The sequence below is a fragment of the Hypanus sabinus genome, chromosome 2 (genome assembly GCF_030144855.1).
Source record: "Hypanus sabinus isolate sHypSab1 chromosome 2, sHypSab1.hap1, whole genome shotgun sequence".
Lineage (NCBI taxonomy): Eukaryota > Metazoa > Chordata > Chondrichthyes > Myliobatiformes > Dasyatidae > Hypanus > Hypanus sabinus.
Window position 1 is genome coordinate 195,104,684 of NC_082707.1, and position 26,036 is coordinate 195,130,719.

Below are 26,036 nucleotides of genomic sequence, written 5' to 3' on the forward strand. Positions count from 1 at the left end.
TATCTTGTGTTCCCCTTAATTTTTTAACCTATTTACATCTTGAAGTCTGTATAGATTCCAATAATTGAGCACAGTATGTCCTGAGGTAAACACCAATTCCTCACTCCACTGAAGGAGGGATTTTGGATATGTTGAATGTATGTTTTTTGAATGTCACACAAGAAGTCTCACTTTTTCAACATAGTGACAGCCAGAAGGCAAGTAACAGCTCACTGACAGAACAAGTTACCAAAGGAAATAGTAATTGAAAAGGCTGCCAGAGGAAGTAGTAGAGATGGACACAAATACAACACTTGGTCAGGTGCTCTAACAGGAGAGGAGTAGAGGATATGGGACTAATGCAAGAAAATGGAATTAGCACAGATAAACATCACATTCAGCATGGAAGAGATGGGCAGGGGAACCCATTACTGTGCCCATCTCTCAAAAAACTTATGAAATGACTTTTGACATTACAACAGAAACCATGCAAAATCTGCTGTGAAAGTGGTTTTCTTATCATTCATCTATTTATAACCCTCACACTGGACTCATATGCAAACGGCTCAATAGCTGACTCAGTTAACAGCCACATGACTCAACAGTAAGAAGGCTACTTTTCATAAATAATACATGTCAAGGGTTGGTATGATTTGGGATCCAACCAAATAGGAAAGTTGGGATGTTCCGATTAACAGAAGCTCAATTTGAGCGAATACTGTGCAAATACAGCTCATACAGAATTACTATTCGTCAATTATACACTGATAAAATAAAAAAAGCTTGGGAGGATGACCTAAATTGTCAGATTTCTGATGATAGATGGAATAAATTTCTTAAACGGGTTAATAAATTATCTTTCTGTGCTCACACAAAATGCTGGTAGAATGCAGCAGGCTGGGCAGCATCTATAGGGAGAAACACTGTCAACGTTTCAGGCAGAGACCCTCCGTCAGGACAAAGGGTCTCGGCCCGAAACGTTGACAGTGTTTCTCCCTATAAATGCTGCCTAGCCTGCTGTGTTCTACCAGCATTTTGTGTGTGTTGTTGTTTGAATTTCCATTTGGTTTCAATTTTGTAAATTTTTTGGTTTGAATAAATTTATTTTATCATGTCCTATAATATCTAATTATTTTTTTCAGCCTTCATCTATGGATCAAGCTTTTCTTTTATGGAAAACAAAAGGTATAACATGTTTTCGTGACCTGTTTCTGGATGATAACATTATGTCCTTTGAACAGCTATCTAATAAATATAATTTACCTAAAACCCATTTTTTTTTAGATATTTGCAAGTTAGAAATTTTTTGTATAATGAGTTACAGTCTTTTTCGAAAGAATGTCCATTGGACATTACAGATAGAATTTTAGTCCTTAATCCTTATCAAAAGGGTTTAGTAGCCATCATTTATAAGATGATCATGAATTTAGTTAGATGTATCAGAAAAAATTAAGAAGGAATGGCAAGAAGAGTTGCATTGTCCTATATCGACAGCAATGGGAAAAAATTTTATTATTGGTAAATTTGTCCTCTATTTGTGCTAAACATGCCCTAATACAATTTAAGGTTGTACATAGAGCTCATATGTCTAAGGATAAACTGGCTCGATTTTATTCTCATCTTAACTCAACCTGCGATAGATGTCATTCTGATGTTGCTTCATTGACTCATATGTTCTGATCTTGTCCTTGTTTACAAAACTATTGGAAAGATATTTTCAGTATTATTTCAAAAGTCTTAAATATTAATTTTCAACCACATCCTCTTAATGCAATTTTCGGTTTACCAATGATGGATAATAATCGTTTATCTGCTTCATCTCAATGAATGATTGCATTTGTTACATTAATGGCTAGAAGATCTATTTTATTGAATTGGAAAGAAATTAATCCTCCAACTGTATTTCAGTGGTTTTCTCAAACTATTTCTTGTTTGAGTTTAGAAAAAATTAGAAGTGTGATTTTTGATCCTTCAGTTAAATTTGAAGAAACTTGGAGACCTTTTATTCAACATTTTCACATGAGTTGAATTGTCTTTTCCTAAACCTTACTTATATTATCCTTAATCAGTTGGATGGAGGTTCGGAGTTATTGGCACTACTGTATATGTACTTAATATTATTCAATGGCCCATGTTGGTTAATGTTTTTTTTTCTTTTTTTTTCTTTTTTTGGGGTTTTTCTTTTTTTCTCTCTTTTTACTTCTTTGTTCATTAATGTTCTGGGTTTGAGAGGTTATATATTTTTATTATTACATATCTGAATGTCTATTTAAACTATTAATTATGTACTCTCAAACATTTTGTATTCATGTTTCATTTATGTTTGTTTAAAACTAATAAAAAGATTTAAAAAGAAAGAAAGAATTTCCAGCATCTGCAGATTTCCTCATGCTTGATCTTTCTGTGCTTGTCATTCTCTTCTACAATTTAAAGTGGTTCATAGAGCTTACATTTCTAAACAGAAGCTGTCCAGTTTTTATCCGAATGTTTCTCCACTTTGTAATAAATGCAACTCTGCTGATGTCTCTTTAATTCATATATTCTGGTTTTGCCCTAAAATTGAAAAGTTTTGGCAGGAAGTATTCCATACCTGCTCACAACTTTTTAGGGTCCAATTTGCCCCAAATCCTCTTACTGCCTTGTTTGGTATTATTGCAAATGAAGATATAACTTTAAATAATCCTAACCTCCAGGTTTTAGTTTTTACCTCTCTTTTAGCAAGAAGAGCAAGCTTGCTTAAATGGAAGGAGTCTACCCCTCCTACACATCTTCAATGGCTACATGATATTGTGTCTTATTTAAATTTAGAAAAGATCCGCTGCTCAGTTTTAAATTCGAAACAATCTTTTTATGATATTTGGGGACTTTTCCTAAAGTACTTTTCCAATTTATAAAGTTTAACAGTGCACAGACTTTTATGTATATTTTTATCTTCTCTTCTTAACTGAATGTTTTTTTTCTAATTATCCATTATCATCCATCAGCTTTTTTCTTTGGTAGTTGGTAGGGGGTTGACTTTTTTTTATATAATTTTTTTTTTTACGATGTATGACCTATCTTTAAATTTTTGATTACAGAGTGGTATACCTTTATGTGTTATGCTATAACATTTTGATCAATTTTATTACAATATATGAATGTACACAAGTTATGTTGAGATGTATCTATGTGTTGCACTCTGTAAATCTTTTTTTTCTTCTGAATAATATTGTAAAAAGAAAAAAAAAATTAAATTATACACTGACAAAATTATAACAATTTACTAATTTCAACTTTTTCAAACAGTTATTAAGAGAATGAAAAGAAAGAGTCCATTACAACTAAATCAGTCTAAATGAGCAGATTACCATTCCAAAAGCTGAGTTTTACCATCACTCATGGTACTGTATTCTCATCACCAATCACTGGTAGAGTTTCCCATCTTGGACTCTTATCTTGAGAAGCACTCCTTGCAATCGCACCTGCCCATCGGATCAAATCCTACGGGCATCTCTCCCAAACTTCTCTTGATCGCATCTCACACCAAAAAGACCAAGAACCCTACCAGTGTCTGTCACAAATCTCTGACCACCCAGCTCTCCCAAGAACCTTGTCCCGATCCCATCATCCTGAATGGCTGACTCACATTCCTTAGTTGAACAGCAGGGCTACTCATCTCAATCAAAACCATAACATTCTACAAGGAGGACACACTGTTCTTACAGAAAACTATTAAAATGAAATACCTCACAGCATAGCAGTAAAACTTTTAACCAGGGCATTAAACATTGTATGTTTAAAAACACACTCTTTATTTTGTAAATTTTTATTCTCACTGGAAACAATATCAGTTTTCCAGAAAATGGGAAAATACACACGTTATTTGTATATGCACTTCAATTGATGGAATGGGGCCTAAAATCATGACCTACTGACTCAGAAGTGAGAATATACACTTGAGCCAAGGTTTCATAAACATCTTAAATTTCTCCTTCAATATCGACAGTAATTTAGTGCCCAGATGTTTAAAATATTTCAGGTCCAAGAACACTTAAATTTGTACAGATGCAGTTCTTCCTATTACCCTAATGCTAGAATCAAAATGCTACTAGGAAATGGTCTCCAGGTGGCCAAGTCTAATCACATTGTTAAATTCACAGGGTTGCACAGTATAATGCTTTTCTATGTGGCCAAATATTCATGAAGATAGTCTTCTGTCCAAGACACAATTCAGATGGAATTCACAATTCAGCAAGTAATTACTCCAAGACTTTAGATAATTGGAATGTTTTTAATAGAACCCTGACATTAGTCAGGAAACTGTTAATACCTATTATTAACTATATGATTAAAGGAAGCATGGAAAATTATATTGATTTATTCATGTTAACACAACTTTGTGAAATGTACATTTGATATCACAATTGGACACATATGGGTCTTATTGGCATGGTAAGTGGGCGGGGGGGGGGGGGGGGGGGGAGGATTTCAGTAAATGTAACATGGTTGAATTTTCCAGAAATAGTATATAATGTGTCATATAGTCAATTATTAGACAATGGTTTGAGTTAATTTTCTTGCATGGGCTACAAATTTATAAACAGACAAAAGTAGGAATCAGGTAGAAACAAAGCATTTTCAGAAAGGTGGATTCCAACATATCCAAGTTTTGTAGCAATACAATGTCTATCAGTGAAATAATAAATTATTAGTCAATAAGGTGGCATGGAGTATAATGGGGGGAGATGTGAAATTAGCCATGTTAAGAGCAAGAAGGGGTCAACAGAAAATTGTTACATGGAAGATTATTAGTATTCAAAGGGATAGCTATATGTGCTGACAATACAAAAAGTTCAAAGTAAATTATCAAATGAGATGTATGTCACTATATACTACCTTGAGATACATTTTCTTACAGGCATTCACAGTAAAACAAAGAAATACAATCAATGAAAAACTACACAGAAAAATAACCAATGTGCAAAAGATAAACAGTGTAATTACAAAAAAAGGACAAATAAAAATAAATGAACGATACCGAGAACAAGAATGGGAAAATAATTTGTAATAATTTGGTATACGGATAGCAGATGCAGTGTACTATATATATCAAATGAGCATAATGAAGTATAAATGTTTTAATGTTCAGTCTTGCATTAGAGATATAAGCCAACATTAAATTGACCTCTGAGATACAGAAAACAACTTGGAATGTGGCGATGAACGTGTAACTTTGATAATAAATTACTTTGATCCTGTTAGGGAGAAAAGCACAATTCTTCGCACTTATAAGAAACTTATTAACCCCTTTGTTTAGCAAGTTTGAATGCACTACGTTTAAGGGAATAATTAGTTATAATATTAGTATTTAAATCAGAATACTGCACAAAATGCAGAATGTTGAGTTTTGGGAAGACAGTTCACTAATTGGAATAACAGAAGTTTTATTTTCAAAACAGTAACTATAAAACTATTACGTTGAAGGTGAACCATCAACCATTCTTAATCATGATACAGCACTAATTTAGGGCACATTTCACAGTCTTTTCCTACCTTTGATGATATGTAACAGTAAACCTTTTTGGGTTTCTTCACTTTTTCAGTTGTCTGATTTTCCTGATCCCCATCTCTATCATCATCTTCCTCATCCATGGTGGTTGAATGGTGTCGGCTCACAGAGGCATGAGCAACTGGAGATAATTGCCACTGTGAATGAGCATAATTTGTTGTGCTATACAAGTACGCCTCAAAATAAACACTGCTACCTGGAGTTGATACATTCCTTTCTACAACATTCTTCTCATTTTCTGTTAATAAAAAGTGTTAAGTAATCAATAGAAGTAACTTTTTTCACACAGAAACATTGTTACTCAGATAAAGCAATACACATCACAATTCAGTAAACCAAATCAAAATAAAAAATGATGGAAACAGTAGGTTAAACAGCATTTAGAAAGAGAAACAAAGTTAACATTTCAGGTTGACGAGCCTCTATCAAAATTAAGAATGAGAAAAAAGCAATTTAGTTTTAAATTACAAAGTTGGTGGGAAGAATGTATAGTAGAAGACATTGGAGGAAAATTGTGTGGTCAACCATGGCAACTTTTAAACAAATATAGACTGATGATGAAAGATGATTTACCACGGTCACTTGTGACATTGATAAGTGGTCCAGTCAGCAATATGGCAGGAATGAAAATGTGATTCGAAGGTTTCAAACACCGATATAGGAATGGTGAACACAGTTCTGGTGAAGGGTCTTAACCACAAATGTCAACTGCTTAGTCTTTTCCATTGATACTGCCTGACCTGCAGAGCTCCTCCAGCATTTGAGTTCCTTGGTGATCACAAGGTTGGAAAGCAGTTTAATCTTGAAGATAGATCATTGGAAATGAGCAATAGTTTGCTAAGAACTCTAAAATGGAAAACTACTTCATAGGTAATAACATGGGCCTCATGCCCTACTTACCACTAAGGATGATGATGTCAAACTCGCCGTTACCAATCAATTGATCCCAGTATATAACAGATACCCGAAAGCAACCTCTTCTCCACAAGGTCAGGTTAAGAAAAACCAGGCATGTAGTCTTATTTGAAGAAATGGTTTTGTTAAATAAAATATCAGAATCTTCATTTTCATGAGCACCAAGCTGAAATACAAATGAGACATTAATCAGGTTCTGATGCACTATTTATTGGATGTTTGCACAATCTTAGTTAAACCATTTTAAAATGTGTTCCACTACTGCCTATGTGCAAAGCATGCAGAATAAGGTATTCAATGCTAGTTTACATCCACATTATTCCATTTAACAAAAAGACTGATTTTAACTATTTTGCAATAGGGCAATGTGGAGAGGAGGCAGTAATGTCTTATAGTGGCTAGAGGAAAATATGGAAAAAAGCTACTTCTGATGGAGGCTATTCACCTCCTAATGTTCATTGGCGAAATCTTGAGTTCACATCTAATCTTCTCTCCATTATCAAAAAGAGTATACAAGTGGGATGTAACTGGGTAAGGAAATTAAATACATCCTCCAAAAGTAGAAGGTCATGCATGAACAAAAGTACTTGCATTTCTTTACATTTCTGGTTAATAGTACAACTTTGTCCTTTACAACCTTGTCATCCACCCTCCCACGCACCACCCTCATCTACATTTCTCCATAAGCCTTTTTTCACTGGCTTTGTTTTCAGGAACATGACAGGTTTTCCTAAATTATCCATAAGAAAGAATGTAAGTACAACCTCCCTGAGGGCCACATCTGTGCTAGGAGCGTTGAGCTGCAGCTCCTTCAAGACCAAGTTAGGAAACTGGAGCTGCAGCTTGATGACCTTCAGCTTATTAGGGAAAGTGAGGAGGTGATCAATAGGAGCTACAGGCAGGTAGTCACACCTGGACCACAGGTGACAGATAAGTGGGTGAATGTCAGGAGAGGGAAGGGAGAGCGTCAGGTAGTGGAGAGCACCCCTGTGGCTGTCAACTTTAACAATATGTACTCCATTTTGAGTGCTCTTGGGGTTGGGGTGGGGGGGAACCTATCTGGGGAAAGCAACAGTGGCCATGTTTTCTACACTGAGTCTGGCCCTGTGGCTCAAAAGAATAGGAAATGGAAGAAGATGGCAGCTGTAATAGGGGATTTTATAGTTAGGGGGTCAGACAGGCAATTGTGTGGGTGGGAGAAAAAAAAATGGATGGTAGTTTGCTTCCCTCTTGCCAGGTTTTGTGATGTTTCTGAACGCATCCACAATAGCCTGAAATGGAAGAGTGAGCAGCCGGAGGTTGTGGTACATATTGGTACCAACGACATAGGTAGAAAAAGGGAGGACTCCATGAAAGCAGAATACAGGGAGTTAGGAAGGAAGCTGAGAAGCAGGACTTCAAGGGTAGTAATCTTGGGAGTGCTGCCTGTGGCAAGTGACAGAGAGTATAGGAATAGAATGAGTGACGGATAAATATGTGACTGAAGGATTGGAACAGGGGGCAGAGATTCAGATTTCTGGATTGTTGGCAGGTGTGACCTGTACAAAAATGACGTGTTGCACTTGAATCCAAGGGGGACCAATAGCCTGGCGAGGAGGCTTGCTAATGCTTTAGGAAGGTGGGAACCGACGTGAAGAAGCAGAGGCTGGGAAGGTTAGAGCACAAGTAGAGACAGCTTGTAGGGAGTTTGTGAGCAAAGTTGCACTCAGCCTGATGGTTTGAGATGTGTCTATTTTAATGCAAAGAGAATCATAAACAAAACGGATGAACTTAAGAGTGTGGATCAATACGTAGTACTGTGATGTTGTGGCCATTACAGAGACTTGGATATCTCAGGAGAAGGAATGGCTGCTGATTATGCCATGCTTTAGATGCTTCAAAACAAAAAAGGACGGGGAGAGAGGCACGGGGTGGGGGGGGAACAGGGGGGGTGTGGCATTGCAAATCAGGGATAGTGTCAAGGTTGCAGAAAAGGAGGAAGGCATGAAGAGATTGTACACTGAGTCAGTGTGAGTGAAAGTCAGAAACATGAAGGGGGCAATAGGTTGATTGAGGTTTTTTTATATAGACCCCCCCAATAGTAACAGAAGCAGATAGGGAGGCAGATTCTGGAATGGTGCATTAACAATAGGGTTGCTGTGATGGAAGATATTAAATTTCCCAAATATTGACTGGTATCTACTTAGAGCAAGAGGTTTGGATGGGGTGGAGTTTGTTAGGTGTGTTCAGGAAGGTTTCCTGACGCAGTATTAGGTAAGCCAATGAGAGGAGAGGCTGTACTCGATTTGATATTGGGAAATGAACCTGGTCAGGTGTCAGATCTCTTGGTGGGAGAGCATTTTAGAGGTAGTGATCATAATTCTTATCTCCTTTACCATAGTGCTGGGATAGGAGCAGACAATTTAGGAAAACATTTAATTGGGGTAGGGGAAATATGATGCTATTAGGGAGGAACTTGGGAGCAGACGTTCTCAAGGAAATGAATGGCAGAATTGTGGCAAATGTTCAGGGAATATTTGCATGGTGTTCTGTATAGGTATGTTTCATTGAGGGTGGTAGGGTAAAGGAACCATGGTGCACAAAGGATGTGTTAAATCTAGTTAAGAAGAAAGGTTCAAGAAACTGGGTATGATCAAATTCTAGAAAATAATAAGCTTGCCAGGAAGCAGCTTATGAATGAAATTAGGAGAGCCAGAAGGGGACATGGAAAGGCCTTTGGGAGCAGGATTAAGGAAAACCCCAAGCATTCTACAATTGAAATGCTTGAGTGTAGAGACATTAAGAAAGAGGATGTGCTGGAGCATTTGAAAAGCATTAAGTTAGATAAGTCGCCGGGACCAGACGAGATATACACCAGGCTACTGTGGGGAGCAAGGGAGGAGATTGCTGAGCCTCTGATAATGATCTTTGCATCATTAATAGGGATGGGAGAAGTATCAGAGGATTGGACGTTTGCAAATGTTGTCTTGTTCAAGAAAGAGAGTAGAGATAATCGAGGAAATCATAGACCAGTGAGTCTTACTTCAGTGGTAGACAAGTTGGAGAAGATCCTGAAAGGCAGGATTTATGAGCATTTGGAGAGACATAATCTGATTAGACATAGTCAGCATGGCTTTGCCAATAGCAGGTTGTGCCTTAACAGCCTAAATTAATTCTTTGATGATGTAACAACACACTGATGAAGACAGAGCAGTGGATGCAGTGTATATGGATTTCAGTCGGGCATTTAATAAGGATGCTCATTCAGAAAGTAAGGAGGCAGGGGATCCAAGGAGACCTTGCTTTGTGGATCCAGAATTGGCTTGCCCACAGAAGGCAAAGGGTGGTTGTAGCCAATTCGTATTCTACATGGAGGTCGGTAACCAGTGGTGTTCCACAGGGAATTGTACTGGGACCCCTCCTCTTTGTGATTTTTATAAACGATCTGGATGAAGATGTAGAAGTGTGGTTAGTGAGTTTCCTGATGACACAAAGGCTGGGGGTGTTGAAGATAGTCTGGAGGATTGTCAGAAGTTACAGCGGACATTGATAGGATGCAGAACTGGGCTGAGAAGTGGCAGATGGAGTTCAACCTTGGTAAGTGTGAAGTGGTTCATTCTGGTAGGTCAAATTTGAAGACAGAAAATGTCTTCATGTCAAGACTCTTGGCAGTGTGGAAGATCAGAGAGATTTCAAGGTCCTTGCCTATAGGACACACAAAGATTGACAGTGTTGTTAAGAAAGTGTATGGTGTGCTGGCATTCATCAATTGTGGGACTGAGTTCAAGAGCAACGACGGCTATACACGACCTTGGTTAGACTCCACAGAGTACTGTGTTCAGTTCTGGTCAGCTCACTACAGGAGGGATATGGATATTATAAAAAGAGTGCAGAGGAGATTTATAAGGATGATGCCTGGATTTGGAGAGTGTGCCTTATGAGAATAGGTTGAGTGAACTTGGCCTTTTCTCCTTGGAATGATGGAGGATGAGAGGTGCCCTGATAAGATGTTGAGAGGCATTGATCATGTGGATAGTCAGAGGCTTTTTCCCCAGGGCTGAAATGGCTAGCATGAGGGGGAACAGTTTTAAGGTGCTCAGAAGTAGGTACAGAGGGGTTGTCAGGGGTAAGTTTTTCCACACAGAGTGATGGGTGCATGGAATGCACTGCCAGCAACAATGGTGGAGGCAGATACAATAATGTTTTTTAAGAGACTCTTAGATCTTAGAAGGGAGTTTTTTTTTTACTACTCAGGTTAAAGAGAGGCGAGACTGCGCAGGCACATGATGTCAGGCAGAAGGGTGCGAAAGGTGCTTAACGGGCTCAACGAGCTTAGGTGGTAACCGGACGAGGCGAAGTAGGAAATGTGTCTGTGAGGCCAGTTTTCTGTGCTCAGTGTCAGATGTGGGGGGTCCTGGAGACTCCCAGCCTCCTGGACGGCCATATCTGCACCAGGTGTGTCGAGCTGCAGCTCCTGAGGGGCCGAGTTAGGGAACTGGACATGCAGCTCGATGACCTTCACCTGGTCAGGGAGAGCGAGGAGGTGATAGAAAGGAGTTATAGGCAGGTGGTCACACCAGGGCCATGGGAGACAGACAAGTGGGTCACAGGCAGGAGAGGGAAGGGGAAGAGTCAGGTACTAGAGAGTACCCCTGTGGCTGTACCACTTGAGAATAAGTACTCCTGTTTGAGTACAGTTGGGGGGGGGGGGGGGGGTGGAAACAGCCTACCTGGGGGAAGCGGCAGTGGCCATGCCTCTGGCATAGAGTCTGGCCCTGTGGCTCAGAAGGGTAGGGAAGGGAAGAAGAAGGCAGTAGTGACAGAGGACTCTATAGTTAGGGGGTCAGACAGGAGATTCTGTGGATGCAGGAAATAAAGTCGGATGGTAGTTTGCCCCCCAGGTGCCAAGGTCCGGGATGTTTCGGATCACGTCCAAGATATCCTGCGGTGGGAGGGAGAACAGCCAGAGGTCGTGGTACATACTGGTACCAATGACATAGGTAAGAAAAGGGAAGAGGTCCTGAAAAAACATTACAGGGAGTTAGGAAGGAAGTTGAGAAGCTGGACTGCAAAGGTAGTAATCTTGGGATTACTGCCCGTGCCACATGACAGTGAGAATAGGAAGAAGATGAGGTGGAGGATAAATGCATGGCTGAGGGATTGGAGCAGAGGGCAGGGATTCCAATTTCTGGATCATTGCAACCTCTTTTGGGGCAGGTGTGACCTTTACAAAAAGGACGGGTGGCACTTGAATCCCAGGGGGATCAATATGCTGACGGGGAGGTTTGCTAAGGCTACTGGGGACAGTTTAAACTAGAATTGTTGGGGGGTGGGAACCGAACTGAAGAAACTGGGGAAGAGGGAGTTAGCTCACAAATAAAGAAAGCTTGTGGACAGTGCGAGAGGGAGGATAGACAGGTGATAGAGAAGGGACGTGCTCAGACCGAAGGCTTGAGATGTGTCTATTTTAATGCAAGGAGTGTTGTGAACAAAGCGGATGAGTTTAGAGCATGGATCAGTCCTTGGAGATATGATATGGTGGCCATTAGAGACTTGGATGGCTCAGGGACAGGACTGGTTACTTCAAGTGCTGGGTTTTAGATGTTTCAGAAAGGCCAGGGAGGGAGGCAAAAGAAGTGGGGGCGTGGCACTGTTGATCAGAGATAGTGTCACGGTTGCAGAAAAGGTGGACGCCATGGGAGGGATTGTCTACAGAATCTCTGGGGGTGGAGGTTAGGAACCGGAAGGGGTCAATAACTTTACTGAGTGTTTTTTTTTAAATAGGCCACCTAATAGTAACAGGGATATCGAGGAGCAGATAGGGAAACAGATCCTGGAAAGGTGTAATAATAACAGTTGTCATGATGGGATATTTTAATATCTCAAATATAGACTGGCATCTCCCTAGACCGAGGGGTTTAGATGGGGTGGAGTTTGTTAGATGTGTTCAGGAAGGTTTCTAGACACAATGTGTAGATAAGCGTACAAGAGGAGATACTGTGATTGATTTAGTATTGGGAAATGAACCTGGTCAGGTGTCAGATCTCTCAGTGGGAGAGCAGTTTGGAGATAATGATCACAATTCTATCTCCTTTACAATAGCACAGGAGAGAGATAGGAACAGACAAGTTAGAGAAGCATTTAATTGGAGTAAGGGGAATTATGAGGCTATCAGGCAGGATATTGGAGTCTTAAATTGGAAACAGATGTTCTCAGGGAAAAGTACAGAAGAAATGTGGCAAATATTCGGGGGATATTTGTGTAGAGCTCTGTATGGGTACATTTCAATGAGACAGGGAAGTTACGGTAGGGTACAGGAACCGTGGTGTACAAAGATTGTAATAAATCAAGAAATAAGTAAATAAGTCAAGAAGAAAAGAAAAGCCTACAGAAGGTTCAGAGAGCTAGGTAATGTTACAGATCTAGAAGATTATAAGGCTACTAGGAAGGAGCTTAAGAAGGAAATTAAGAGAGCCAGAAGGGGCCATGAGTAGGTCTTGGCGGGCAGAATTAAGGAAAACCCAAGACATTCTACAAGTATGTGAAGAGCAAGAAGATAAGACGTGAAAGAATAGGACATATCAAGTGTGACAGTGGGAAAGTGTGTATGGAACTGGTGGAAATAGCAGAGGTACTTAATGAATACTTTAGTATTCACTGTAGAAAAGGAGACTGTAGTGATGACTTGCAGCAGACTGATAAGCTTGAGCATGTAGATATTAAGAAAGAGGAAGTACTGGAGCTTTTGGAAAGCATCAAGTTGGATAAGTTGCCGGGACCTGATGAAATGTACCCCAGGCTACTGTGGGAGGCGAGGGAGGAGATTGCTGAGCCTCTGTTGATGATCTTTGCATCATCAATGGGGACAGGAGAGGTTCGAGGATTGGAGGATTGCGGATGTTGTTCCTTTATTCAAGAAAAGGAGTAGAGATAGCCCACAAAATTATAGACCAGTGAGTCTTACCTCAGTGGTTGGTAAAGTTGATGGAGAAGATCCTGAGAGGCAGGATTTATGAACATTTGGAGAGGTACAATATGATTAGGAGTAATCAGCATGGCTTTGTAAAGGGCAGGTCGTGCCTTATGAGCTTGATTGAATTTTTTTGAGGATATAACTGAACACTTTGATGAAGGAAGAGCAGTGGGTGCAATGTATATGGATTTCAGCAATGCAATTAATAAGGTACCCTATGCAAGGTTTACTGAGAAAGTAAGGAGGCATGAGATCCAAGGGGACATTGCTTTGTGGATCCAGAACTGGCTTTCCCACAGAAGGCAAAGAGTGGTTGTAGGCGGGTCATATTCTGCATGGAGGTTGGTCACCAGTGGTGTGCCTCAGGTATCTGCTCTGAGACCCTCACTCTTCGTGATTTATATAAATGAACTGGATGAGGAAGAGGAGGGATGGGTTAGCAAGTTTGCTGATGACAGAAAGGTTGGAGGTGTTGTGGCTAGTGTGGAGGGCTGTCAGAGGTTACAGCGGGACATTGATGGGATGCAAAACTGGGCTGAGAAGTGGCAGATGGGGTTCAACCCAGATAAGTGTGAGGTGGTTCATTTTGGTAGGTCAAATACGATAGCAGAATATAGTATTAATGGTAAGACTCTTGGCAGTGTGGAGGATCAGAGAGATCTTAGGGTCTGAGTCCATAGGACGCTCAAAGCAGCTGCGCAGATTGATTCTGTGGTTAAGAAGGCATATGGTGTATTGGCCATCAATCGTGGAATTGAATTCAGGAGTCGAGAGGTAATGCTGCAGCTATATAGGAACCTGGTCAGACTCCACTTGGAGTACTGTGCTCAGTTCTGGTCGCCTCGCTACAGGAAGGATGTGGAAGCCACAGAAAGGGTGCAGAGGAGATTTACAAGGATGTTGCCTAGATTGCGGAGCATGCCTTATGAGAATAGGTTGAGTGAACTCGGCCTTTTCTCCTTGGTGTGACGGAGGATGAGAGGTGACCTGATAGATGAGGTGTACAAGATGATGACAGGTATTGATCGTGTGGATAGTCAGAGGCTTCTTCCCAGGGCTGAAACGGTTGCCACAAAAGGACACAAGTTTAAGGTGCTGGGGAGTAGGTACAGAGGAGATGTGAAGGGTAAGTTTATTTACTCAGAGAGGGGTGAGTGCGTGGAATGGGCTGCCAGTAACGGTGGTGAGATAGATATGATAGGGTCTTTTAAGAGGATTTTAGATAGGTACATGGAGCTTAGTAGAGGGCTATAGATAAGCCTAGTAATTTCTAAGGTAGGGACATGTTCGGTGCAAGTTTGTGGGCTGAATGGCCTGTATTGTGCTCTAGGTTTTCTATGTTTCTATCAGTACATGGAGCTTAGAAAAATAGAGGGCTATGCAGTAGGGTAATTCTAGGCAATTTCTAGAGTAGGTCATATGGTCGGCACAATATTGTGGGCCAAAGGGCCTGTAATGTGCTGTAGATTTCTATGTTCTATATAGCCGGCAAACAATCAACCTTGTTTGCTATTTTCCAAGGGCTGGCTGGTCACAAATACATCCAATGTTTAACAATTAGTTATATCCTAACAACCTGGAGGTCTAACTTGCTATTTGGCATTGGTATAATTGTTATGTTGGATTAATAATTCCTATACAGATAAAACTATAATGAGGGTGTGTAGATTTAACATGATTGGGAGTTAAGAAAACATGTTTTCATGTAATGAGTGTTGAGACTCTGAAACCTGAAAAGGGTGGTGGTGGAGAGAGCCCATACTTAAAAAGGTACAAAGGTGACCACTGAAAGCACCTATGATTGGGAAGTGGAATTAACCTGACATTCATTTTTGGCTTTCATGATTATCCTGAAATAAATGAACTGCTGTGTTCTTTCAATTTTTATGAATACAAGTATTCTCTCTCAATCGGCATTTTCAAATCAGAAATCACTGAAAGATACTGTTTGGTGTGCTACCTGTGTCGGTGACACTAATTGGCTCACCTTATCTGGAATTTTGACTCAAAATATGAAACTTACCAACCCTTCTGTACACGGCAGCCAAAGAATGTTACAGCAACTTACATTATTTAAATAGTTAGTTTGAGGTGACTTGTGAATTGAAATTGCTGGATTTGGTTTCTTTACAACAAAATAATGGCCTATTCCTAGCCATTCCTTATATTCTAATCACTCACCTCTTTTATTTGCACTTTATAATTATCCTGGTCATCAATGGCCAGTGCATTGCTTGTTGGATTATCATACTCATCACGAGGAGCAATCTGCAATGTGTGTTCTTGTCCATTTGTTAGAACCAGAGTAGAGAAGTGGTAAAGGATTTTTGTTTTTGCTGGAAACACTATTCCTATAAATGAAGGATAAAGAAGATTTCAGATGTAAAGGTAGGAGGCTATTTTGACTACTAAGGGAATTAAAATTTCCCATCAACAAACTGACTTCAAATACAGATCAGGCCAGGTACAAAATAAAGCGCATGCTATATTGTTGCAATCATACTGTGTTAACTAAAATACTTTCCTATGGTACTGGAATAGTTATTCCACATTCCCTGTCTACAATTCCTAGATTTTCAGTCTACAGCTAATTCATAAGGATGAGTATTCCAGGCTTCTTAATTCATCCATCCAGATAGGCCCTCAAGTTCCAGATTTTGCATCTAAACTTTTCTTAAATAATTCTGAGATTGCCGCTCATCTTATCAGAGATTTATTTTATTCGAACATGACATTGGCAATTTTGGTCTATGTATTTGACTTGCATGTTAGATTAAATAATTTTCCAGTTAACCTTTTACATTTCCTTAAAGACATATTAAACTCTACAAAAATTAATTTTGAAACCTCCCTTCTAGGAGAAAAAGCACAAGTTTTGTCAGCCTTCTTCACAACCTAGATAGAACACAACAGCATAGAAAAAAGCTCTTTGGCCCATCTGGCTATTTATAACTATTCATATGCCTAGCCCAATCAGACCATAGTTCTCCAATTCATGTACCTATCCAAATTCTCTTAAAATATTAAAGGGGATAGAATGCTAACCTATTCAACCTTTCCCTTTAACTTGGGTCCTCAAGTCCCAACAACATCTGAGTAAATTTTCTCTACTCTCTCAGGCCTCACCAACATCTTATTCAATTTCAACATAACATCCCAACTCTTGTACTTAATACTTTGATTTATGAAGGCCAATGTACCATCGGGTTTCTTTACAGCTCTATCCTCATGTGAACTATGGATTGTATTCCCAGATCCCGTTGTTGTATCACACTTCTCAGCGCCCTACCCCTCACCACATAAAACCTACCACAGTTGGTCCTTCCAAAGTGCAACACCTCACACTTGTCAGAATTAAATTCCACCTGTCATTTTTCAGTCTATTTAACCCACTGGTCCAGATCCTGCTGCAAGCCTTATTCTGCTTAATCCATTAATCTCTTTACCATATTATCACCTAGATCATTGACTTAGATGACAAACAACACGCCCAGCACAAATCACCATGGCACAGCACTAGTCACAAGCCCACAGTCAGAGAGGCAACCATCTACCACCACTCTCTGGCTTTTTCCACACAGCCAATGTCTAATCTAATTTACTACCTCATCTTGAATGCCAAGTGATTGAACCTGCTTTACCAACCTCCCATTCAGTACCTTCATCAAAGACTTTACTAAAGTTTAAGTTTACAACATCCACTGCCTTGCCTTTAACTGGTAACTTCCTTGAAAAACTAAGTTTGCTTAGATATGACCTACCACACACAATGCTATGCTGACTATCCCTAATCAGTCCTTGTCTATCCAAATACTTGTGTATATGTATATACACATATATACATACACATTTTATTTTTACACACACACACACTCACACCCCCCCACTATATACACAACTATTCTTGCTATGCACCTCTTCCCCCCCCCCCTCAATATATCACGAAAACCAAGGATTCCTAAACCTGTTATCCTTGCCTTTTACTCTGACAGGTACATACAAAAACTCTATACTCCCACTCACCAAATAATCTTTGTCAGAAAACAACTTGTCACAATCCACACTTGATGCATAGTGTTCCCCAACATACAAACGTCTGTCACCTGTTCTGTCTCATTCTCCAATAGGAAATTCAGTATCTCACTTTCTCCATTTGGTATGAGAGAAACATGTATACTGATTAAGGAAACTTTCCTGAGCACATTTGACAAACTCTTTCCCATCTAGCCCATTTTAAAGTATGGGAGCCCCAGTTAATATGTGGAAAATTAAATTCACCTTCTATCACAATATGATGTTTTTTGCAGCCATCTGCATTCTCTCTACAAATTTGCTCCTCTAAATCCCATGGACTGTTGGGAGGTCAATAATATGATCCCATTAATGTGGTCATATCTTTCTTATTCCTCAGTTCAACCCATATAGCCTCAGTACATGAGCTTTCCCATCTGTTCTGACTGAGCACTGCAGTGACAGAGGAGATTTATCAGGATGCTGCCTGGTTTAGAGAGTATGCATTAAGATCAGAGATTAAGGGAGCTCGGGCTTTACTCTTTGGAGAGAAGGAGGATGAGTAGAGACATGATACAAGAGGAATAGATAGAGGGGACAGCCAGCACCTCTTCCCCAGGGCACCACTGCTCAATACAAGAGGACATAGCTTTAAGATAAAGGTTGGGAAGTTCAAGGGGGATATTAGAGGGAGGTTTTTTACTCAGAGAGTGGTTGGTGCATGAAATGCATTGCCTGCCTGAGTTAGTGGTGGAGGCAGATACACTAGTGAAATTTAAGAGACTATTAGACAGGTATATTAAGGTGGGGGGTTATATGGGAGATGGGGTTTAAGGGTCGGCACAACATTGCACTGTACTTTGCTGTACTATGTTCTATTAAAATTATGCCATTTGGTAGTTGGCTCCTCTGGCATATGATCCATTAATTTGTTTAAATAATTCATCATTTAATTGGCTTTGTTGATTCATACTGTGCACTTGAGCTTTAAACATACCAAAACTCTTCAATGTTTCTCACCATTATTCACAACTATTTCAACTTCAGTCAACCAGTATCTTGTTCAATTATTTTCCCTCCTTTGAGGTCTATTCAATTTTAGTCAAATCATGAGCAACATTTGCAAATTAACCTCTTCATTATTATTATACATGCTCGTTTCAATATGAAACTACAGATCACAGAAAAGTAACATCTTGTTTTAAGGATCATAGTTTTATTAAAACTTTGCAATAAGTCATTTCTTCTGCCTTGTTACTGATTGTCAAAGTAGAAAACAGGCCTATTCTAATAACTTCAGGTATTTCAGAAATGTGTGTACTCAGACCAGTTTATCAGTTACAATGAGATCTAACTTTAGGGCTATATCTGCAGTTAATTAAGTTAAAAGAGTGGGAGCATTGTCATAGTGAACATCTAGATAAAAATACATTATAATATTAACTCCCTAATCAATTAATAAAAAAAAAAAATCAGAAAGAAAATGTGAGAGAAATGAAAAAAAAAATTAATAGATTGGCAACACATCCCCTTGAATGCTAGTTGTTTTCTTCTGACCAGACTGGACATAGCATTCTAATACTCGGAGAAAAAACATTAGGTAATTTGGTCACTCCCTCCACTAATTATGCAATTCAACTTGCTCCAGAGAAGGTTAAAACAAACGTCAAACTCTCCTCATTCCACCCATCCCTTCTCAAATAAATAGAGAAAATGAGTGGATAAGTCATTATTAGCGCCATTGTTCGATAAATTCCTACCTACTGTTTATGTAGTGCAAAAAGACAAAATGGTTGAAATATTCGGGCAATAAACGTGCAAGTGAAAGAGATACATTTAACATTTAGGTAGGTGAGTGCCCTTCAATTGGAACAATAGGGATCAACTTGAAATATTAACACAACTTCTTTTTCCACAAATGCTGTCTGAGCTCCTGAATATTTCCACCATTTTCAGTAACGGATGTATTTTGGTTTTTTTTTTGGAGTCCTTAAGTGAAGTTCTTGGTTATCACTGCTGCCTGGTATAGCGAAACTAACCATAGAATCATAGAACACTACAGCACAGAAAACAAGCCATTCGGCCCTTCTAGTCTGTGCTGAAACTTTATTCCGCTAATTCCATTGACCTGCACCCAGTCCATAACCCTCTAGACCTCTCCCATCCATGTATCTATCCAATTAATTCTTAAAACTTAAGAGTGAGCCTACATTTGCCACGTCAGATGGCAGCTCATCCCATGCTCCCACCACTTTGAGTGAAGAGATTCCCCCTAATGTTCCCTAATGTTCCATGTCCTCTCGTATTTATCTCTCCTAATCTAAGTGGAAAAAGCCTACTCACATTTACTCTGTCTATACCCCTCATAATTTTGTAAACCTCTATCAAATCCCCCCTCATTCTTCTACACTCCAAGGAATAAAGTCCTAACCTGTTCGATCTTTCCTTGTAACTCAACTCCTGAAGACCCAGCAACATCCTAGCAAATCTTCTCTGCACTCTTTCAATCTTACTGATATCCTTCCTATACTTAGGTGACCAGAATTGCACACAACAGGAAGTTAACTGCACACAACAGAGAGACAAAGCTAAAGTCAGGTTCCTGGTTAAAACATACAGACATTTACACCTACCAGGTTGAAATGTTTTGTAGTATGGGCTGTAGGCAACATTCAATCCTCCAAGTTTGACAATGACTTCATACCTTCCTGCTTTCCTCACAGTGAAGCTCACCTTCACCACATTATTGTTCTGTGCCTGAAGGACTTCCTGTGTAACAGGGACATCTAACCCAAGTTCCATGTGCGAGATCTGAATCCGTAAACCCACTGGGCGTTGTGCCGGGAATGGCTGCCCATTCTTGTAGAACAACTATACATGAAAATAAGAAAAATAATATTTTCACTGGGGAAGTATTGTATTAATACTCCCTATGATTGCATACATGCTGGGTGGCTAAAAGTAGTATAAAGCAAAACAGTAAGTAATATTTGCTACATTCAAATAAATTTAATGTCATCAAAAGTTTCAAATACTCTTGTACAGTCCAAATTAGTCTGCTTGGTAAATCTTTTAATTTAAAAAAAATATGCATCAAAGACTCCACCACCCAGGCGATGCCCTCTTCTTGTTATTACTCTGACAGGAGGTACAGGAGCCTTAGATTGCATCTGTCAGCTTCAGGAACAGTTATTATCCTACAAGCTCCTGAACCAGTGGAATAACTTCACTGCCCACTGCTCTGCATTGATACTACGACCTACAGACTCACTTTCAAGGACTCTCATTCTCATTTTAATATTTATTTGACAGTTTGGGTTCCTCTATATAACTTATATGGGAGAAAAAATGCAATAGAGTTTATTAAAAACTATACATTAAAAAATTGGCTGTTTATGTATAGTCCTTCATAAATTCTAGGGTCCCACTATAAATTTTACACCATGAGAATGCACTGAACAAAACTGAACTGTTCTATGTGAGAGAAATAATGAGTGAAAATGCATGTGGGCATCTTCTTTTCTGGGGTTTGCAAGGCAACAAAAAGGCCTAAATGTTGAGAGTATTTGCCACGAGGCACAGTGAGAGAGATTGAGAAGCAGGGAGCATTCCAATTCTTTTATATCTGCAAAATTGTTGTATTTCATTATGCAAGTGGGTTTTTCATTGAGCCCAGGCTGTGAATTTTTGTTAAAATACAAATAATTGATCCAGCCCAGACTCCAATTACCACCAAAGTCTACATGCTTTAGATAGGGGTTCTCAACAACGAAAAGTAGATTGTCTCTGTCTACTCTCCTCGACCTGAGAACATTGAACCAAACGCTGTATGTTGCCTTACTCAGAGCCAACTTGTATCTAAATTTCTGATTTTTCTCACGAGAAAAGATTGATACAAGACTGAGGTAAACTTTAAAAGAGTCATAAACCTATTCCTCAAGTACTGGACTCTCTACACGTGGGAAAAGACTTAACATCCATCTCATCTATGCCTTTCATAATTTTAAACTTTTCTTTAGATTTGCTCCTCATTTTCATAAATTTTAATTTAGGTCTTTCTTACCTACTTAATATAGACCTTCCATAATGTTATGCAGTTCAAAGTAAACAATCGTAGTCTTCCCTCAATGTTATAAACTTCCAGTCCTAGTAACATTCTCATAAATTTCCGCTGCACCTTTTTATTAGCAATTACATTTTGCCTGTTACATTGTGATCCAAACTACACACAGTTCTTGCATAATCACTCAGCTTTTTTATCTTGTTGCTTTTCCAATGAGGAATATATTCTATTTTTAATGATCTTTGTGACTTGGCCTGCCACAGAGACAGTGGAGAAACATTACAAGTTTGTTCTGTTCTCCCATTTAATGTATATTTCTTGTCTAATTGCACTCCCCTAGGTGTCCTATTTCTTAAAATCAGATTTATTACAATTAATTTACATGTTTTGCAATTAATTATTTTGTATTTTATATTAGTAAAAGGCTGTGCAAAGATATAAATTACTATAAATTACAATAAATAGTGCTAAAGGAATAATGAGCTAGTGTTCATTAGTTTTATTAGTTCAATTTTACACATCTACTCATCAAAATAATCTATACCTTCCTGCAGTCAATAGTTTTCTTCTTCACCATGAATCACAAGATCACTTTGAATATCATTCAACTGTCCTTATTGCATCTCTTGCATTCAAGCTAAATCAGTAATACATACTGTGCCTATAAAACATAGAAACATAGAAAATAGGTGCAGGCGTAGGCCATTTGGCCCTTCAAACCTGCACCGCCATTCAGTATGATCATGGCTGATCATCCAACTCAGAACCCTGTACCTGCTTTCTCTCCATACCCCCTGATCCCATTAGCCACAAGGGCCATATCTAACTTCCTCTTAAATATAGCCAAAGAACCCGCCTCAACTGTTTCCTGTGGCAGAGAATTCCACAGATTCACCACTCCCTGTGTGAAGAAGTTTTTCCTCATCTTGGTCCTAAAAGGCTTCCCCTTTATCCTTAAACTGTGACCCCTCGTTCTGGACTTACCCAACATCAGAAACAATCTTCCTGCATCCAGCCTGTCCAATCCCTTTAGAGTTTTATACATTTCAATAAGATCCCCCCTCAATCTTCTAAATTCCAGCGAGTATAAGCCTAGTCGATCCAGTCTTTCTTCATATGAAAGTCCTGCCATCCCAGGAATCAATCTGGTGAACCTTCTCTGGACTCCCTCTATGGCAAGAATGTCTTTCCTCAGATTAGGGGACCAAAACTGCACACAATATTCTAGGTGCGGTCTCACCAAGGCCTTACACAATTGCAGTAGAACCTCCCTGCTCCTGTACTCAAATCCTTTTGCTATGAATGCCAACATACCATTTGCCTTTTTCACTGCCTGCTGTACTTGCATGCCCACCTTCAATGACTGGTGTACAATGACACCCAGGTCTCATTGCATCTCCCCTGTTCTTCAGGAAAAAATCTGTTTTCCTGTTCTTGCAACCAAAGTGGATAACCTCACATTTATCCACATTAAGTTGCATCTGCCATGAATTTGCCCATTCACTTGACCTATCCAAGTCACCCTGCATCCTCTTAGCATCCTCCTCACAACTAACACCGCCGCCCAGCTTCGTGTCATCCGCAAACTTTGAGATACTGCATTTAATTCCCTTGTCTAAATCATTAACATATATTGTAAACAACTGGGTTCCCAGCACTGAGCCTTGCGGTACCTCACTAGTCACTGCCTGCCATTCTGAAAAGGTCCCGTTTACTCCCACTCTTTGCTTCCTGTCTGCCAACCAATTCTCTATCCACATCAATACCATACCCCCAATACCGTGTGCTTTAAGTTTGCACACTAATCTCCTGTGTGGGACCTTGTCAAAAGCCTTTTGAAAATCTAAATATACCACATCCATTGGCTCTCCCCTATCCACTCTACCAGTTACATCTTCAAAAAATTCTATACGATTCGTCAGACATAATTTTCCTTTCACAAATCCATGCTGACTTTGTCTAATGATTTCACCTCTATCGAAATGTGCTGTTATCACATCTTTAATAACCAACTCTAGCATTTTTCCCACCACCGACGTCAGACTAACCGGTCTATAATTCCCCAGTTTCTCTCTCCCTCCTTTTTTAAAAAGTGGAGTTACATTTGCCACCCTCCAATCCTCAGGAACTAATCCAGAATCTGAGTTTTGAAAAATTATCACTAATGCATCCACTATTTCTTGGGCTACTTCCTTAAGCACTCTGGGATGCAGACAATCTGGCCCTAGGGATTTATCTGCCTTTAATCCCTTCAATTTACCTAACACCACTTCCCTACTAACATGTATTTCACTCAGTTCCTTCATCTCACTAGACCCTCGGTCCCTTACTATTTCTGGAAGGTTATTTATGTCCTCCTTAGTGAAGACAGAACCAAAGTAGTTATTCAATTGGTCTGCCATGTCTTTGTTCCCTATGATCAATTCACCTGTTTCTGACTGTAAAGGACCTACATTTGTCTTGACCAATCTTTTTCTTTTCACGTATCTATAAAAGCTTTTACAGTCAGTTTTTATGTTCCCTGCCAACTTTCTCTCATAATCTTTTTTCCCTTTCCTAATTAAGCCCTTTGTCCTCCTCTGCTGATCTCTGAATTTCTCCCAGTCCTCAGGTGTGCTGCTTTTTTTTGCTAATTTATATGTTTCTTCTTTGGACTTGATACTATCCCTAATTTCCCTTGTCAGCCATGGGTGCACTACCTTCCCTGGTTTATTGTTTTGCCAAACTGGGATGAACAGTTGTTGTAGTTCATCCATGCGATCTTTAAATGTTTGCCATTGCATATCCACCGTCAACCCTTTAAGTATCATTTGCCAGTCTATCTTAGCTAATTCACATCTCATACCTTCAAAGTTACCCTTCTTTAAGTTCAGAACCTTTGTTTCTGAATTAACTATGTCACTCTCCATCTTAATGAAGAATTCCACCATATTATGGTCACTCTTACCCAAGGGGCCTCGCACGACAAGATTGCTAACTAACCCTTCCTCATTGCTCAATACCCAATCTAGAATGGCCTGCTCTCTAGTTGGTTCCTCGACATGTTGGTTCAGAAAACCATCCCACATACATTCCAAGAAATCCTCTTCCTCAGCACCCTTACCAATTTGGTTCACCCAATCTATATGTAGATTGAAGTCACCCATTATAACTACTGTTCCTTATTGCACGCATTTCTAATTTCTTGTTTAATGCCATCCCCAACCTCACTACTACTATTAGGTGGTCTGTACATAACACCCACCAGCCTTTTCTACCCCTTAGTGTTATGTAACTCTACCCATATCGATTCCACATCCTCCAGGCTAATGTCCTTCCTTTCTATTGCATTAATCTCCTCTCTAACCAGCAATGCTACCCCACCTCCTTTTCTTTCCTGTCTATCCCTCCTGAATATTGAATATCCTTGGATGTTGAGCTCCCATCCTTGGTCACCCTGGAGCCATGTCTCTGTGATCCCAACTATATCATATTCATTAATAACTATCTGTACATTCAATTCATCCACCTTGTTATGAATGCTCCTCGCATTGACACATAAAGCCTTCAGGCTTGTTTTTACAACACTCTTAGCCCTTACACAATTATGTTGAAAAGTGGCTCTTTTTGCTTTTTGCCCTGGATTTGCCTGCCTGCCACTTTTACTTTTCACCTTACTACTTTTTGCTTCTACCCTCATTTTACACCCCTCTGTCTCTCTGCACTTGTTCCGATCCCCCTGCCACATTAGTTTAAAGTCTCCTGAACAGCAGTAGCAAATGCTTCCTCTAGGACATTGGTTCCAGTCCAGCCCAGGTGCAGACCGTCCTGTTTATTATTTACCCCTCCTTGTAAGCTTTCATGTTTTATTGTTTTACAACACTGTATTACAGAGGATTTAATTTGGCTTTTTTGACATTGATCAACACAAAAAGACTCATGTCAAAGTGGAAACAGATCTCTACAAAGTGATGTAAGTTAATTACAAATATAAAAACACAAAATAATTGATTGCATAAGTATTCACCCCCCCCCCCTTATTATGATCCCCCAAATCATCACTGGTGCATCCAATTGATTTCAGAAGTCACATAATTAGCTAATGGTGATCTGTTTTTGGAGACCTGTGTGTAGTCAAGGTGTTTCAACTGACTGTAGTAAAAATACACCTGCATCTGGAATGTCCAAACACTGATGAGTCCTGGCAAAAATTATACCACGAAGACAAAAAAAAAAACTCCAAGCAACTCTACGAAACGGTTATTAAAAGTCAGGAGATGGAGATGGATACAAGAAAATGTTCAAGTCACTGAATATCCCTTGGAGTACAGTTAAGTCATTCAGTTATGAATATGGCACAGCTGTAAATCTGCCTAGAGCACGTCATTCTCAAGAATTGAGTGACTGTGCAAGGGGACTAGTGAGGGAGGCCACCAAAAGACCAATGACAACTCTGGCGTTTCAAGCTTATGTAGCTGAACATGAAAGAGACTGCGTACACAACAACTGTTGCTCAGGTGTTTCACCAGTTGCAGCTTTATGAGAGAATGGCAAAGAGAAAGCCACTGTTGAAAAAAAACTCACATGAA

At 39.5% G+C, this 26,036-nt stretch overlaps 1 protein-coding gene across 7 annotated transcripts in view; it reads right to left on the bottom strand.

Annotated features, from left to right (window-relative positions):
- The window catches only part of arel1 (apoptosis resistant E3 ubiquitin protein ligase 1), a 91,823-nt gene that overhangs the window by 40,177 nt on the left and 25,610 nt on the right, over positions 1-26,036 (bottom strand). For all 7 annotated transcript variants that reach the window (XM_059962153.1, XM_059962129.1, XM_059962136.1 and 4 more), the window contains 4 exons: positions 20,039-20,276; positions 15,576-15,745; positions 6,428-6,608; positions 5,512-5,765 (listed from right to left, as the gene is read on the bottom strand). In XM_059962153.1, coding sequence (XP_059818136.1) covers positions 5,512-5,765; positions 6,428-6,608; positions 15,576-15,745; positions 20,039-20,276 — 843 coding nt within the window. The remainder of the gene's footprint in view (positions 1-5,511; positions 5,766-6,427; positions 6,609-15,575; positions 15,746-20,038; positions 20,277-26,036) is intronic.